At 41.3% G+C, this 18,613-nt stretch overlaps 1 protein-coding gene across 1 annotated transcript in view; it reads left to right on the top strand.

The window, feature by feature from the left end:
- Nucleotides 1-509: 509 nt before the first annotated feature.
- Nucleotides 510-18,613, top strand: part of MATN2 (matrilin 2) — a 50,766-nt gene continuing 32,662 nt past the window's right edge. Inside the window, exons 1-5 of the mRNA XM_083517233.1 lie at nt 510-649; nt 5,815-5,979; nt 9,152-9,721; nt 10,407-10,529; nt 15,909-16,031. Of these exons, the coding sequence (XP_083373359.1) occupies nt 5,865-5,979; nt 9,152-9,721; nt 10,407-10,529; nt 15,909-16,031 (931 nt within the window). The 5' untranslated portion in view covers nt 510-649; nt 5,815-5,864. The remainder of the gene's footprint in view (nt 650-5,814; nt 5,980-9,151; nt 9,722-10,406; nt 10,530-15,908; nt 16,032-18,613) is intronic.

Genomic DNA, 18,613 nt, shown 5'->3' with positions numbered 1-18,613 from the left:
ACATTGCTTCAATTACTGTATATAAACGGTTGCATGTTCAAGATGTTGTGCGCCACATTGGGCTTCTTTGGCCAGAAAGATGCTATACAAATATAAAAATAACAATATTGCCTTATAATATGTGGATTTTGGCTTTTTTAATGGGCCAGCACAGCAATGTTTACTTCTTTCTGTTCACAACCAAAACTACTGTTTTCAAAGGTCCTGCTCCTTTTCAGTTGCATAATCGAGAAAATTAGAATTATGAGTCTCTGAGGAGGAGTCCAAAGGGGTAATCCGGCGCCACAGAAAGAGAGGGGAGACTACGACCTCCGCTTTCCGGACCACCAGTCGCCAGAGCGGGAGCATCCAGCGCTCGCCCACCGCCTTCCCTTCCCCACCGCCCGGCAGCGCGGCCGGGCTGGACTCTCCCGCCGTCTCCTCCCCTTCCCCGCTCAGCGCCCTCTCCGGGATGGGACGGGGAGGCGACTGCACCGCCGGCTTCCCCCTTCCGTCCTCCTTGGCTGCCGAGCCGGAGCCGCGCTGCCAGGAGGCCCCCTCTCCTCCTCCTCCTCCGGACGCGCGCCGCCTGCTGCCTCCTTGCCCGCTTGTCTGCTGCTCTCCGGGCTTTCGGGGCTGGAGCCGCCGCCGCGCCTGGGAAGGGAGTCAGGTAAGAGGCGTCGCTCGCCTTTACTTTTGGCGCCGAACCTCAGGCGTCAATGGCGGGGTGTGTGGGGTGTGGAACTGCTTTAGGAGAATGCAATAGAATAAGCATTAGTAGGGGAGCAAGGCTTTCACAGAATCCTAATACTTATCTGTGTCTGAAAGCAACGGGACCATGGGGAGGGGAGCGGGAAGTATTTTAAGGGAGCGCCCACTTATTTATGTATTTATTTTATTTATAGATCACTTTTCTCTCAAGGTGGTGCGCATGGTTCTCTTCCTGCCTTTTTCATCCTCACAACAGCCTTGTGAGGAAGGTTGGGCTTAAGAGATGGTAAGGGCTGAGTGGGGATTCGAACCCTCCTCTCCCAGGTCCTTGTCCAACACTCTAACCACATGGTAGACCTTTGAAGGAAGTTTTTTAATATTTAATGCTGTATTCTTTTTAACACTTGATTGGGAGCCACCCAGAGTGGCTGGGGAAGGGATGGGTGGGGTATAAATAATAAATTATGGGTGGGGTATAAATTTATTATTATTATTATTATTATTATTATTATTATTTCAGCAAATTGCATTTTTCCTTTTCTAACCCCCCACCCCACCCCACCTGCTCTCTTTTAAATGCAACTATATACATCGTGCCCCCCCTTTTCTCAACAACAGGCAGTCAACCTTTTCCCACAATATCTAGTGGCTAAATAATGGCTTAATTAGTGCAAGGGCTCCATTGGCATGAATGGAGGAAGGACAAATGAAAGTGACCCAGAGCAAAGAAAGCTAAATTTCTTGTATGTATTGTATATGATTTGCCATTTCCAAAGTCACTGCTGGACCTCTTAATGTGGAAATGTTGCATTGGGAACTAGGTATCCACGCAGCTATTTCAAATCTTTAAACACGAGCAGTACAAAACAAAAATCAAAGAAGATGTGCATACATATGTCTTCTGGTAGAATACATGCTCTGTGTACATTTTCACATGGAAGCACTTTGAAAAATTTATCTATATGAGTTTCAGTGCTGATGACTTGTGGTCAATACAACACTGGAATCTCAGTCCCATAAGTTCTGAATCTTAAGAAATCAAATCTGTTCCACCACATAAAACACATAACCTAACTCTGCCAACTCCATGGTACTATTAATCTTAAGTATTTTGTGGAAAATATGACAGATTCAATTCAAAGAGATCAAATGAGCTGTCCCCAAAGAATCAATTTGATGAAAAGATACTTTGTCTGTAGAGCAGTTGAACATAACTTGCCAACTAGGAGACCAATGTCATTACAAAAATCTTCCTCAGTAAATCTTGCTTCCCCACATCCAGTGGAAATTATGCAAAGCTGACCAAACCATGGGATTACTATTTCAAATATCAATATATGCTTCTTCATAGTTGCCTTTATTAAACTAGAAAATGTTAGCTGGAGAGATCCCAGTGGCTCCGTATGCAATTTAAAATAATAGAGCATAACTTTTAGCTTTCTCAGTATGGATTGACTACTGACAAGAAATGTTGCAGCAGTGAATGAGAACTTTTCCAGGTATTTTAAGGAAGAAAAAGAGATCCCATCACTTGATTGCTGTAGGGGAGCCAAACATCTTTCTTCAAATAAATGTTGCTATTATTCTTAATGTTACTACAGTAAAAATAAATAAATAAGTTCCACAAAGCATCATCCTAAGACGGCGGCATTACATTACTGCTTGCTTATTTACATACATTACAAATATCAAACCACTGTGATCCAAAACCATTCCTCTTTTTTTGATGACTGAGCCAATTTTATGTTATTTGTCAATGTTTCAATCACAATTGTATCCCAACCCTTTTTGCACCAATATTCCAAATGTTTCTCTAAGGAATTGAAATTCCCGTTACAGCAGCATAACTGTACAGTGGTACCTCGCAAGACGAATGCCTCGCAAGACAAAAAACTCGCTAGACGAAAGGTTTTTCCGTTTTCGATTTGCCTCGCAAGACGAATTTCCCTATGGGCTTGTTTCGCAAGACAAAAACGTCTCGCGACTTTGTTTTCTTTGTCTAAAAACAAAGACATGTTTTGTTTATAAAGTTAATTTATTTTCCCTTCAATTTTTGAACTGCTCTTTACAGTATGTGTGACTTTAAAGAGCAGTTAATAAACTGTTGTTGTACCAAATTTGGCTTTGTTTGGACTTTTTTTGACCATAGGAACGCATTAATTGATTTTCAATGCATTCCTATGGGATTTCGTGATTCGCAAGACGAAAAATTCGCTAGACGACAAAACTTGCGGAACGAATTAATTTCGTCTTGCGGGGCACCACTGTAAGTGCTTTGTGGGCTACGTCTGCATGTGTTCTCATGAGCACCTATTGGACAGTATCCAAAAGATCCCAAGTAAACAGTAACACAACTCCCTTTTTTCTTATTTTGTTCCTTGACACTGGAGCATAGTATGAAGACATGTGATGCAGCAAAATTACTGCAGCTAAGCAGGTCTGGGCCTAGTTATTGCCTAGACTGGAGTCTTCTCAGAAACCCTAGGTATGCCACCTTGAGTTCCATATTAAATAAAGCTAGGATATAAATATAATAAGCAAATAAGGAAGAGATCCAAACCCCCAACTGTTGCACTGAAGGTGGGTGGGTCTTGGATGGGTTGGAGATCTTCCTTGGCCCAGTCCAAAACAGCTTCATTGGCCTCCCTCTTACATGGAGATCCCCATTTCGCCTGGCAAAAGTGCAGGTGGTCGGAAACACAGCCAGTGGGATTCCCACTGGCAGCAGCCCACAGAAAGACTCAAAACAGTAACAGGGAGGGGTGAGCCAGTCCGGGATCCACTGGCTCCAGAGCTGGCCCACTGCCATCACTTGATGGCTTTCGACCTGATTCACTGCCAGCTCCAGGCTGCTGTATCAGAGAACAGGGCTTTGCCTGCCCCTTCATCTTCCACCCAAGCTGGAATTAGGATTGTTCTATGTCCTTAGAGACTGACACTGTGTATACACCATACAACTGAAGCACATTTGAAGCATGTTACTTCCGTTAAAGGGTATTGGGAACTGCAGTTTACCCCTACATCTCCCAGTGCCCTCGACAAACTACAGTTCCCAGGATTCTTTGGGAGGAGTTGAGTATGCTTTAAATCCACAGCAGTGATCAGAGGAGAAATGAGTGCTGATAGAAGAAACGCCATGGTGCATCCTTAACAGTGAAACGGATGCCTTCATCTGGCCCAACTGCAATAGAAGATGTTTCTCCTGTTTGATCTCTTCAGCCACAGCTGGCGCTGAAATTCTCCAATGGTTTGACTTTAGCCCCAATAGCGCGCTCTTCCATTGCCACACGCTTCCATTGTTGAGAAAGGCAGATGCCAATAATGACAATGACAGAGTTTTCTTGCATCCATTTGTCTTTTAATGGAACACAGTAATGAAGTAATAATTTTTTTCCTCAGTAGAATGTGCCCAAGGTTTTTAAGTACTGTTGAGCTTTAGCTGATTTAATGCTATTTTAATTTGGATACTTTATGTGTATTTTTAAATGGGTGTTGCCTGGTTTAATTGGGTGTCGTCTATTTGGACTGTACCCTCTGTGGAGCAAATGATACTGTGTCCACGTGTAAGAGAGCCCAGATGGCATCTTCTTTGAAAAAGAAAGGGGTGCTTTGAAGGAGGGAAGGAGCAGAGGGGAAGGGAGTGCTTAACCCAAACTAAATCTGAGTAAATAAATAAGCGCTACGGGTGGCGCTGTGGGTTAAACCACAGAGCCTAGGACTTGCCGATCATAAGGTCGGCAGTTCAAATCTGGCTCCCTCAGCCAATAAAGTGAGATGAGCGCCGCAACCCCAGAGTCGATCACGACTGGACCTAATGGTCAGGGGTCCCTTTACCTTTACTGTATCCTAACCCACTGGGCTGCATAATATTGTGAGTGTTTGTAAATATGTGGCCTTTTCTTTGTTTTACATTTGCATTTATATGTTGAAAAACTTAACATCTTGCCTTTCTCCAATGCTAAAGCCCTAGGAATGTTTACTCAGAACTAAACCCCATTGAATTCGATGGATTACTCATTTATTTATTATTAAATTGTTAACCCACCTTTCCTCTATGAGCTCAAGATGGCAGACACAGTTTCCCCCCCTTTCCCATTTTATCCCCGCTGCAAGTAAGTGTTGCGCAGAATTGCAGCCTTCAACTGCCCATATCACAGTGCAAAAAGAAGTGAAAATATATGCACGAAATTCATAATCTCAAATCACAGCAAGTAAGCGAGTTAGTGTGGCACAGAAACACCTGTTGTGGTGTGAAGTGTTAGGCTTCACCATAGGAGATCCAGGTGCAAAATCTTTGCTCTATGTATGCTTCCTGTTGCAGTATGCGAATCAACCTGTTCTGTGTAACCTGCCACACACATGATTGTTTTGAGGAGTGGACATCCTTGGAAGAAGGGCAGAATACAAATGAATTAAATCACTGGAAGATGTTTTACAGCACCTTCTAAAGTCTTTTATAAATGTTGTTAGTCTTTTTATATAAGATTGTTAATGATGGTGTTGTCTATGTTTTTAGCTTTTTCTATTTTATCTATATAGGGGGACGTGGGTGGCGCTGTGGTCTAAACCACTGAGCCTAGGACTTGCCGATCAGAAGGACGGCAGTTCGAATCCCCGCAACGGGGTGAGCTCCCGTTACTTGGTCCCAGCTCCTGCCAACCTAGCAGTTTGAAAGCACATCAAGTGCAAGTAGATAAATAGGTACCGCTCCGGCGGGAAGGTAAACGGCATTTCCGTGCGCTGCTCTGGTTTGCCAGAAGCGGCTTAGTCATGCTGGCCACATGACCCGGAAGCTGTCTGTGGACAAACACCGGCTCCCTTGGCCCATAGATCAAGATGAGCATGCAACCCCCGAGTCATCCGCAACTGGACCTAGCGGTCAGGGGTACCTTTACCTTTACCTTTTTATTTTATCTGCATAAGCTGCCTTGAGTCCTGGATTGGGGAAAGGGTGGGATATAAGTAAATATAATAATAATAATAGTAGTAATAACAATAATAATAATAGTAATAAATTGTTGCGTGTACATTCAGAAAGAAGCAGCATTAAAAGAAAGGTGCATGACATATTTCTGGCAGTGATTGCCTGACAATAAAACTTAATCTCATTTCCTCTTGTCACAGTGAAGTGCCCTGATTATCCATCTTGCTCCATTCTTTGTTCTTTCTGAAAAATGAAGAAAATGATCGCATGCTTCCTTTTGCTGGTTGGACTTTTCCCTGCCTTGGCCAGAGAGAAACGCTTTCCAGGGACACTTTTAAGTCAAAGAAATGATGTTTCTTTACTTGGTGAGTTGTAAGTTGGCAATATCAAACAATACCTGCATACAGTTTAGGACTTCCTAACGCTTGTAGATTGTAAGCCATGGGGACTGCGCTGCTCTGCTCTTTCGGAGGGGATGATTATTGTGGAAGCCACAACACTAGAAATAGGATAGGGAAGCGGAGAAGTAGAACAGTTTGGGAAGATGCATATACCATTATGATGAGTGGTCTTTTTAAACAGGCAACACTACTTCTGGATGGACCAAAGAACCTGGTGAAGTGGCAGAGAGAGGCTTGCATAACCTTTTCCTTGCCTGCTGTTTCCTTTATCAGATTACAAAACAGCCATGATTTTATGGGGGGGGGGGAGAGAGATAGTTGCTTTGGAGTGATTTGGAGCAAGAAACAGTAAGCAAGAAAATAGTCAAGCACTCCCTTCTCTTCACTGCCTCTCTAGTGCCTGTTCCTTACTGGAAGTAGCTTTTACTGCTTAAAAAGGCATGGTGGGTTGATGATTACATTCATAAATGTCTAGTTTGACACTTAAAATGGCACGTACATGTTGAGGAAATTGTTGGTATTAATAGCATCAATTATATGAATTATACCCTATTGCTTGAAGTGCCTGGAATAAACTAGTACAGTAAAACTATTTTGCTAGAAGCTCAACTAGATGACCTAATGCACATTTTATATTTCCATTACTTATGAATGTGTCATAAACACTGGATTCCAAATAAGAGGTTAGGGATCAAAATCACAAAAATTAAAGTTCTATGTTCACAGTTGTTGTTTTAATCCTTGCTGCTTAGTATTGTTATCTTTGTTAGAATTGCGTCAGAAAGTTCCATGAGGGGGCATACTCTATCCTGTCCTTTCCTTTTTGGACTACATTAATTGTAAATCAGAGCCAGAATTGTGGGCATGGTTGAACAAAGCCAGAACTTTTCATTTCCATGTGATGTTTGCAAAGACTCCAAAATTTGCCTTGGCTAGAGTACTGCATTTGACCCAATTTCTTCTTATTTCTGATTAGTTAATTATGGAACATATACACAGCTTTAGTTACTAACACTTGCCCTCTGACTATTAGTACAGTGGTGCCCCGCAAGACGAATGCCTCGCAAGACGGAAAACCCGCAAGACGAAAGGGTTTTCTGTTTTGGAGGTATTTCGCAAAACGAATTTCCTATGGGCTTGCTTCGCAAGACGAAAATGTCTTGCGAGTTCCTGCGGGTTTTTTTCCTCCCCCCCCCCTTTTCCCCAAGCCACTAAGCCGCTTATAAGCTGATCCTAAGCCGCTAAGCTGCTTAACAGCTGATCCGCTAAGCCGCTTATCAGCTGATCCACTAAGCCGCTAAACCGCTTATCAGCTGATCCGCTAAGCCCGCTAATAGCGCTAATCCGCTAAGTCACTAATGGGCTTGCTTCGCAAGACGAAAAAACCGCAAGATGAAGAGACTCGCGGAATGGATTCTTTTCGTCTTGCGAGGCACCACTGTATTCCAAAGCTGCAACACTACTTCTAAAACTGGTGCCAAAACAATGTCCTGGGAAGGAGGAACCTACACCTGGCATTCAAGTAAGAGCCCTGTGACAACTGACAGGGCCCATGGAGAAGACTGTGTTGGCTTTTGGGCTCCATTCCTTCATGTACTTGAGTCTGAAAAGTTACACTGAAAATAGAACACTTAATTTTTTTACTTGAAATGATAAGCATCTTTCGAGTGTGATTCCCCCCCCCCCCCGACTTTTTTCAACTACATTTGAATCAACATAGAGCATTCCAGCTTACGGCATAATTGGAAGAGAAGCAATGAACTGGATCCAACTCCTCAGATTGAGGTCCAGACTTCCTAGTTTGGTCTCCAGTGGTGACCAAACTTAAGTTCAGCCCTTCCAACTCTATTTTAATTTCTTTCTTTCTGACTTCATTCCTGCAAATATCCCTCGCGTGTTATCCATGTACAATTATTATACCATAATTATTGGTGTTTTATTCTACGCTAGAAAAAAGAGAAATAACTGCATACAGGAGTGAGGTAATAATGTGGAAAACTAATAAATACGCCAGCATTTCTGCATCTCATTAGAATTGGAATGCCATGTTTGCTCATTTTGGAGGATGTTGAGCAACCTCTGGTTCTGAAAGCGTTAGCAACCTTTCTATGACTCTCTGAAGGAACCTTGACTGTAGCCCCCAAATGAATAAAACATAGTTACCGTACTTCATAGACCACAAATAACATTGTTGTTCTGTGCCCACAAATGTTTCTGGTTGCTGACAAAAGACCAAATGAACCAGAGGGAAATATGACCATTTCCCTCAATAAATTGCAGAAACATGTTTTCAGTATTTATCCTTGAACCATTTGCTTAAGTACGCAACAATGGACAACAGTACAAAAAACCCAAAAAAAACTTATCTTGACTTTGTATTTCCCCAAGATGGAATGTTGCTTCAGTTGACTATAGAATATGCAGACTCAGGATAGGAGCCCATAATGTTAGTTGCTTACCACTAGCTAAATTTGGTTGTTGCCTACATCTTTTATGCTAATTCTCAATTCTTCTTTTGGTATTATTAGTACAGTCAAACCTCGCATCATGAACGCCTCTGTTTTGGAACGTTTCGGCTCCCGAACGCTGAAAACCCGGAAGTTAATGCTCCGGTTTTTGAATGTTTTTTGGAAGCTGAACGTCCGATGCAGCTTCCGCTTGGGTGCAGGAAGCTCCTGCAACCAATCAGAAGCCACGCTTCGGTTGTTGAACATTTCGGAAGCCAATTGGGCTTCTGGAATGGATTACATTCGACTACCGAGGTTTGACTGTAGCATGTTTATACTCCACCTTTCCTCCAAAGAGGTGAGACTGGTATATATGTTACTTGCCCCTCCCATTTCAGCCTTACAACAGCCCTGTGAGGTAGGCAAGACTGAAAGATGGTGACTGTAGCAAGGTCATTCACTAAGCTTCATGGCCAAGTGGGGATTTGCACCTTGCTCTCCCAGGTCTTAGTCCAGCACTCTAACCAGAACACTAAAAATATTGGTAGACTGAGTATCTTTGGGTTGTAAATTAAATTTCATTTGCTTCCTAGTTCTCAATTCAAATTATAAGCACTCTGCCTGACCCATCATACTCACTTTGGGGAATTGTTTGTTTTATATATCTGCTTTCCCCTCTCCTTTTTCAGAAAATTTTTGCAATAACAAACGGCTGGACCTTGTGTTCATCATCGACAGTTCTCGCAGTGTTCGCCCTTATGACTTTGAGAAAGTGAAAGAATTCATCTTAACCATCTTGCAGTTTTTGGACATTGGCCCGGATGCCACTAGAGTGGGACTCATTCAATATGCCAGCACGGTCAAACAGGAATTTTCCCTGAAGACCTTTAGGAGGAAACAGGATGTGGAGAGAGCAGTGAAAAGAATGTTGTACCTGGCTACAGGTACCATGACGGGATTAGCCATTCAGTATGCGGTGAACATCGCATTTTCAGAATCTGAAGGGGCTCGGCCACTCCGACAGAATGTGCCTAGAGTGATCATGATAGTGACAGATGGGAGGCCTCAGGATCCTGTCGCAGATGTTGCCGCAAAAGCCAGGAATTCGGGAATTCTGATTTTTGCTATTGGCGTGGGAAAAGTAGATATGAATACCCTCAAGTCCATTGGGAGTGAACCTTATGAAGACCATGTGTTTTTGGTTGCAAATTTTAGCCAGATTGAAACGCTGACTTCTGTGTTCCAGACTAAACTTTGTGGTAAGGCTCTTAAACATAGATTTTGAAGGTTTTGTTGAAAATTCTTTTAAAGGTGCCTCTCTCCCTCCCTCTTGTTTTTAAAAGAAACAGGTGCATGCAAGAACCATGGGCTCCTTATCATGAAAGACAAATTGCAGTGTGTTTGATGAATAGACAGGTTTTTGAGAAGCACCACAAATAATTATTTAAGGCTGTGTTGAGATGCAACAAAAAACAAAAACAAAACAGTTTTCCATTATGTGCATGAGCCACAGTGAACCTTGGACTCACACACTTTCCCTTTCTTTCTTTCTTTGCATGCGAAGGGAGGAAATGTAAAACTTCTGATTGCAGTCGGTAATGAACTGCATCTTCCTGTTTTCTCTGAATAGGGTAAGCTGCCATAGGTCATTCACCTGTACATGCCAGAATCAAACAATAGTTTAATATCCTGGTTTGTTAATTAACTATGGTTTGTACAAAGAGTTTCCCATGTTCAGACAGAATGGAAAACTGTGGATGGTTACAAACCATTTTGAGCAGGAAAGACTATTTTGGTGCTCATTTCATTCCTTTAATATGGATGTTCTCTTTGTCCGTTGAAAGAAAAACCTCTTATCTAGGTTTTTACACCTCTTACCTAGTCATTTTTTATATTAAGTCTTTAGCAGAAGTAGTTTTGTTTAATTACCTTTCTATTTTTCAGTCCAACACATGTGCAGTGTGACTGAACATGGCTGTGATCATTTCTGCATCAACACTCCTGGATCTTATGTATGTAAATGCAAACAAGGGTATATTCTGAACTCAGACCAGAGGACTTGCAATAGTGAGTTTTCTATTGTATCTCTCTTATATCTTACCAACTCATAAATACAGTCTTTGGTGTAAAATTGCAAAGCTGTTGTGGTCTCAAGTGCCTGAAAACATTTGACATTACTTCCTTGGAAAATCAATGTATCCACTCCTGATAACTTTTTTTTATAAGGTAAAATGGTGGAATGGTTTTTTTGGTGTGTGTATAAACATATTCTAAGAAAGCTACATGTTAAGTTTTTCTAGTACAACATAGTGCAGTTTCTGATGTAAATGTAAGGCTGTACTTTCCTTTGCTGCATATCATTGGCTGCTTCTGGTGGGAACTGGACAATTCTCAGCATAACAGCACCCAGGATATTATGCACTATGCATAATGGGGAAACATCTTTGAGGGGGGAATTGCTAACATTTTCAGCAACAGATCCATGTTTTTTTGTGGTTCTGCCCACAGGAACACCAACATTGCTATATAGTTGGTAGTATCTGTACCTTTTGCCTATGTCTTTCCCCTTTCAATTCTCCCATCATTTTAATAGTAGGAAAACTTTTTAAAAACACTTTGTATTTCCATTTTGTCTCACATTTTCTTTTTCCTCTGTGCCAAGTTTTCTTCACTTTCCTTGCCAAGATCTAGTCTCAGATCTTGTCATGGTTATTGCTTGCTATAGTGTAGAATACATTTAAAATATATAATATTTTATCTAAGATCAGGAGTCTTAGACTAGGACTTCTCTCCTGCTTATGTCACCCTGTAACATGTTGAAAAAATAATTAGCTGCAGTAATCTTGTCCAGAAGATCAACGTGACATTGTGGCACCAGATGCTTTATAGACTTCTTCACAGTGTTTATGGTGAAGATTTCCCTCAGAGGCAAATCATTATGTTTTTCCTCCACTTGTGTCTCAAAATAAACATTATATAGCAGCACATGTCTTTTTTGAATTCTAAGTGGCCTGCCTTCCTATGATAACTTAAATTTAAAAAATTCCTTCCAGTAGCGCCTTAAAGACCAACTAAGTTAGTTCTTGGTATGAGCTTTCGTGTGCATGCACACTTCTTCAGATACACATGTGTGTATCTGAAGAAGTGTGCATGCACACGAAAGCTCATACCAAGAACTAACTTAGTTGGTCTTTAAGGTGCTACTGGAAGGAATTTTTTTATTTTGACTATGGCAGACCAACACGGCTACCTATCTGTAACTGGATATATGATAACTTAGTTCACGTTATGTACAGCAAAGTGATAAAAATTACAAATAGCATGGGCGTAATTAAATAGAAGGTGCCCCTACACCACCAGTTTATGAAATACAGCTTATTGCCTTCTCTTATAAAGTACTGATTTAGGACAAACAAAATAAAAAAATTCCTTCCAGTAGCACCTTAGAGACCAACTAAGTTTGTTATTGGTATGAGCTTTTGTGTGCACACACACTTCAGATATCTTCACACTTCTTCAAATATTTTCTTCAGATGTATCTGAAGAAGTGTGCGTGCACACAAAAGCTCATACCAATAACAAACTTAGCTGGTCTCTAAGGTGCTACTGGAAGGAATTATTTTATTTTGTTTTGACTACGGCAGACCAACACGGCTACCTACCTGTAACTGATCTAGGACAGTAGTGCAGAAAATTGGCTGCAAGGAACATTATGCTGAGTGGTGCCCAATGGGTGACCATGAAAATCGCCAGAAATTGGTGCAGTAGGAATGCGCATTAATTCACCAATAGAATCGCTGTTCGTGACACAGCACATAAGTGTCTTGACTGCAATCAAGTGCAGAGAGAAAGAGAGCCATGGAGGGAGCAAGAGTGATGATGGTCCATTTATATACCTTCCTAAAGGTTTTCCTCGCTTTTTAAAAAATGGCATAGTTATATTGTGGCCTAAGCTAAGTATAGATTCCCGAAGATATTTTTTCCCTGGTAACTATGGCCAAGGAAGCATGTGTGGCAGCTGTGGATATATGCGTTGCTGATGGCCCTGTCACACCTACTGTAGAATATTAAGAAAGGAAGATGCTAGAACAGTTTTGTTGGCAAGGGTTAGATTCAAGCTGATGCAGCCCTAGTGTGATTTATATATTGCCTTAATTATTTGTTTTACATATTAATATGCCACCTTTCAGAATGACAGTTTGCATCAAATAAAAGCAATTTTAAAAAACCCACTACTACAGTGTGATCCAAAAATTTGGGTGGATTCATCTAACCAGCCCCATCAGCAGAAGCTTTCTGGCCAGGGTTTTCCTCCTCTTTCTCCCACTGCACCGCATAAAATTGGCTCTGAACCACCCCAGAACAGTGTGCAGGAGGAAGAAAGGAGTATCATTCTGTTTGGCAAGCTGGAATAATTACATAGATTGAATGTTGGGAAGAGTGTGATGTTGATTTCCACTCATTGTATTTTTTTATTTTTTTTTATTTGCATGTGTTGTAGAATGTCCAGAAGCATATAAGGCCAAAAGCACATTCCTCACATGGTCCCTAATCTCTGCAGATATAAATAAGCCTTGTTTACATTTTCAGACAATACATGGTCAACATTAACCAGATGTATTTCACTAAATGCTAGCATCGGCTTTCAGTTAACTCCCACACTAAATTTAACACCCTCAAAATCACTTACCCTTTCTAATCTCTCAAAGTCAAGGGCTATAATTCACATCTCATTAAAGTAAATTGCAAGGCTCTTATCAGTAGTTCAGGTTTGTGAATTTCACTCGCTGGCTGCAGTTCCACAACCAGTTTATACATATATGTGACCCATTAATTTAATCAGCATTGACTTATGTGTACAGGAAATGCGTACAGCCCCTGTGTTAGATGGCTTCCCTACACCCAATATCCAGATGTTGAGTGTGGTTGCCTGTAGCAGGAAAAGCCCGAAGTGTACATGCATTAGAGACTGAATCAAAGGTACTTGATTGATATCACAAGTCTGGAATTCCCCACACAGAGCAGCCTGCAACAACTTATCCCTTCCTATTTTTAAAGAGGATTTGAAAGGGGGGGAGGATTTTGGAAGGCTTCTTAAAATCAATTAAAACCATTCTGCTTGCTAAACAGAATTGGTTCATCAAACAGATGAGAGTTCCTTTTATTTTTAGTGTCAAGATCAGGAGCAGTCAGTGGGGTCACTGCCATGGAAACCAGCCTCTTGGCATTGGTTTTTTTTGCTGCTTTCAAGGACAGCGGCTGAAAAAGGATGGCAGTGAAGTTGGACTGGCTCAGGCACACCAGGGAAGGCATCAGATTGGCTCTGCTGGTGTGTTTGTGTCCTGGTAAGCAGCAGTGATGCAGCCCCAACAGCCCCATTGGGGTTTTTTTCTGCAACAGACTAACATGGCTATCCTTAGTTATACTACCATTCTTTTGTTTGTGTTGTTGGTTTCTAAATAGTTGCAACATTTAAATAATGTTTTGTTTATTCTCACATTTGGGCAATTAAGATTTCCTTTTTGAGAGGAAACAAAATGTGTCAGGCATAGAGGGAACTTTGAAGAGACTAGATATAGCGTATCCAGTTCGTGCAGAAAACAAACCTATAGTAAGTCTTGGCTGGAAAAAAGTAAGCATGCCATTCTCTGGGAAAGCATGTGTGTATTTGTCACAATGAGCACAGATTGTATAAGTAAACAGTTGCTTCTTTTACCAAATATTTACGGTAATCTGTATTTTCAGAATTATGTCTAGGTTTTTAAAGTATCAGTATCACATATCAGTTTTGACACTTTGTTTTAGAATGTTTTATTTTTTTATGAAGTTGTTTATATATCATGGGCTTGTGTTAAACGTGACTTGCTTATTTTAATCTCTTTCTCACATTTATCTTTAAATACGTACAAATCTCCCTGGTCATAAATTCTGGAGGTAGGAAAAACAATCTGAATAAGCAAGGGTGACTTTAAATCACTTAAGTAATACTGATTGTGGATATTTAGTTTCTAGGCAATTAGTGACCTGATACTGGTTTTTAAAAAGCAATACTGCAAAGTATTTTCTTTTTTAATTGCTTGAACCCTATTTCTTGAGGGAGATCTTTCTAGCTTAAAAGATATTTCAGAATTTTAAACTAAAAGCATATTTATACTGCTACCAAATCTGCCGGTTGGCTATATATTGGCTTTGGGATGGGAGCCCTCTGCATTGCAGAAGATACTGAGACATGTTTTAAGGCACCAGTTCAACTCACAGAGAGCATAGTTCATGTAGGAGATTACCAGCCAAACCTAACAAATGCATATTCTTGCTAGTTAGCATGAGAAGGGCCTAAGTCCACAGAGCTATCTGTCCACAGAGTATCTGCTGATAGGCAGATACTCAGACCATACAATTGGTAGAGAGGGCTGTGTGTGACCTCATTTCCCCTCCTTTCCTAGAGAGGAAGGAGAGTATAGTACTTCCTGTTCCTCTCTATGTTCCTTTGACTAGTGTTGGGTGCAGATATGCCTCTGCTTGCTGCAGCTTTTAGGCACATGGCTGAAGCTGGTTATGTTGTAAATATACTAAGTATTTTGCCTGCATAGTTTTTACTGCTGCCACTTCTGTGAACCAGTGCAATATTATAAGTAAATTATATATATATATTTACTTACCTTACAAGCTGTTGCCTGATTCTTTGTTAAGTGGGGTAAGAAGGGGGAAGCCAACTTACAGTACTTTGTTAGCTGGATTTGCTCAAAGGAGGCTTTGCAGCCTAATTCCTATGTTTCTGATTTTGCTGCCGAGGTTGGGCTTTTGAAACTCTGTTCAACCCACACATGTGGGAGCCTAGAGAAATGAATTGCAATTAGTATATCTTCTCTTACCTATTAAAACCCATCCCACAGGTCACACTTTGTTGACCCCCGTTTCACTCTGCACAGAGAGAGGTAGCTGTGTTAGTCTTCTGCAACAAAAGCAACAGCAGAGTCTTGCAACACAGCATTTATTATGGCATAGACTGGTGGTAGCCATTGTGGAGCCCTCCATATGTTGTGGACTAATTATCAGGAAATCTGCATAGGTTTGCAGTTCAGTGCTATTCAATCTCATTTCAAGTAAATCTTCCAGAAGTTCTCCCATTTCTGTCCATGTGGTAATGGAAGGTTCTGATACAATTTTAGCCAAAGTGCTTGGTTTTAAACCAGTTGATGATCTGATTGTAACATTTGCTGTTCCTGCAGATTAGTTCTGCATCCAACAGATAATTTTGGGTAAGGTAACAAAGCATATCTATATGTTCACAAACATCTCCAATATTACTGTCCTCTCTGCATGCAGATACTATATGATATGAAAGATTGCAGGACCTGAGACAGAAAGAAAAGGTAGAACTGATGATGGCACAGGCTGCAATCCCAGTTCTTTCTAAGATTGTGGTGTAATTTTTATATTTTGCAGCCCAGGACCTATGCGAAGTCGAAAAGCATGATTGCGAACAGATATGCGTGAATACACCTGGATCCTATGTTTGCCAGTGTTATGATGGTTATGAACTTGAGGAAGATGGAAAGAAATGCTTCAGTATGTATCTGCTTCCTATTGTTCTTACACTTAAAAAAAGAAAGCAAGGAAAAAGAGGCTGCTTTTATTGCGATAACTGTCTTGGATATCTCTTAGCCCTCCAAGGCCTGGAGAAGCATACCCAGCTGCCCCCTCACCTGCTTGGGCCTGCCACAGGGTCCCATTGGTCACTCTCATTCCCATGAAAAAGGTTACTTATGACAGCAGGCAGATCAACCTCATAGAATCATAGAATCATAGAGTTAGAAGAGACCACAAGGGCCATCGAGTCCAACCCCCTGCCAAGCAGGAAACACCATCAGAGCACTCCTGACATATGGTTGTCAAGCCTCTGCTTAAAGACCTCCAAAGGAGGAGACTCCACCACACTCCTTGGCAGCAAATTCCACTGTCGAACAGCTCTTACTGTCAGGAAGTTCTTCCTAATGTTTAGGTGGAATCTTCTTTCTTGTAGTTTGGATCCATTGCTCCGTGTACGCTTGTCTGGAGCAGGCAGAAAACAACCTTTCTCCCTCCTCTATGTGACATCCTTTTATATATTTGAACATGGCTATCATATCACCCCTTAACCTCCTCTTCTCCAGGCTAAACATGCCCAGCTCCCTTAGCCGTTCCTCATAAGGCATCGTTTCCAGGCCTTTGACCATTTTGGTTGCCCTCCTCTGGACACGTTCCAGTTTGTCAGTGTCCTTCTTGAACTGTGGTACCTCTTTAGTTTCTAATCTCCTATATTCAGTTTGGAGTATCAGGGATGACAGGGTGGCTGAGACCCATAAGCTGTCAGCTCACACGTTCCATTGCTTGTGGGGAATGGAAGGTTCTGCTGGCTGCGAAGCCGTAAGATAAAATCTTACAGAACTAATGTGGGAATAGGATGAAGGGAAGGAAGAATTCATGTGGTGCCACTGTAGAAATTTCTCTAAGCAGGAGAATTGCAGCAATGGGCAGGAAAATTATCAGACACAGCAACAAACTAATAAGTTTAAGGGCACAAACTCTTTGTGATAGCTATGTGAGTTGTTCCTAATGTTATGATTAATCTGCTGTTTCCCACACTGTGGACTTCCCTTTTCTGGAGCTGGAAGGGAACACCTCCACATTTCATTAAAGAGTGTTCCTTGATGCTAAACAACTATCTTTCTCAGGCTCCAGTTTTTAAAAGCTTGCTAAAAAAATATGTGAAAGCATACTGATTCCATCATATGTTCAAGTTTTCTTAGGCCCATAAACACAGTCACACCCCAATACTTTGTAAGCAAAACAGCTTCCCACAGCTGTACATTCTCTCTAGCAAACTTCACTCTGAAACCCATAAAACTTATTGCTTTTCAAATAACAGCTGTTTTATGTTACTACTTTGCATGAGGAATGGGTTGTTCTTTGTTCTAATGAATACTTTACTTTCTGATTGCTGAATACTTAAACTTATTATATATAAATCGGATGCATTTCCATTTACATGCACTATGTTCTCTTTTTGTTTATTTAAGTATTTTCATTTGTTTGAATACCCCCTGTCCTATGTCCTACTGAGATCCCTAAAAATCAAAGCCATCTTCTTTTGTATAGTCTTTGTTAATTTCTCCAGGGGCACATAGACACACTAGCTCAGGGGTCTGCAACCTTTAAGACAAAAAGAGCCACTTGGACCGAAGAAAAAAAAACTGGGAGCCGCAAAACCATTGCGACATTTAAAACAGTGGGGAGTGTCGGGGCACACAATGCGCCTCCTCCCCTCGCTAGTATCCGCCCCGGAGCCGCGGCAAAGGTGTAAAAGAGCCACATGCGGCTCCTGAGCCGCGGGTTGCTGACCCCTGCACTAGCTCTTCTGTAACTGTGCAACTCCTTTCCCCTAGAGAGTTCTCATAGCCCAAATATCTAGCTTAAGTGCCATGATACTTCTCTTTTTCTTTAAGCTAGGGCTGAGCTATAGGCAGCTCTCAGGTCAGCCAGAAGCTGAAACAGACTAAAGAGACTGATAGGAAGACTTTTACAGCCTTTTCTACCCAGAAGTGCCCAATGGCCAACTTGGGGGGAGGGGAGGGACTAATCCAGAGCCTGAGAACATTTCACTAGAAGGAACTTGTTCCAAATGGCAGCTACACAGAGAATGGAACCCAGTTCTAGCCCTGGCAGCTTCTGGCACTTCAGGGACACAAGGGTTTAAAAAACATTTCCATGCAATTTCAACCATAGTATAAGTTTCTCTGCTCAGACTTAATTATATTCCAGGCTCATTGGATAATTTAGCAGGATCTTATTAGTGGCTTATGGAATGATGAGTCCTCTTCTCACTCTCAAAACATGTCTATTCTCATATTCATGTTATGTATTTTCCCTTCCTCTTGACCTAATTCTACAGAGGTGTGGCTTCTCTACATTTAGCTTGGAGGAACTCCATAATACAGTATGTGCAGCTTATAGGCAGCTTAGTCTGAAGTCCTATGTACCTTCCAAATGAGTAAATCTAAATGAGCACAGTGGGACTTACCTCCAGTTGTGTGCTGAAAAATCATAATTATTTTTTTTTTAATGAATGCCCTTACCCTAGCCATATTTACTTAGATTTAATTATCATTGAT

The sequence above is a fragment of the Podarcis liolepis genome (genome assembly GCF_965112155.1).
Source record: "Podarcis liolepis genome assembly, chromosome: 8".
NCBI lineage: Eukaryota > Metazoa > Chordata > Lepidosauria > Squamata > Lacertidae > Podarcis > Podarcis liolepis.
Note: the sequence above shows the minus strand (reverse complement) of the source record. Positions and strands in the feature narration are given on the sequence as shown.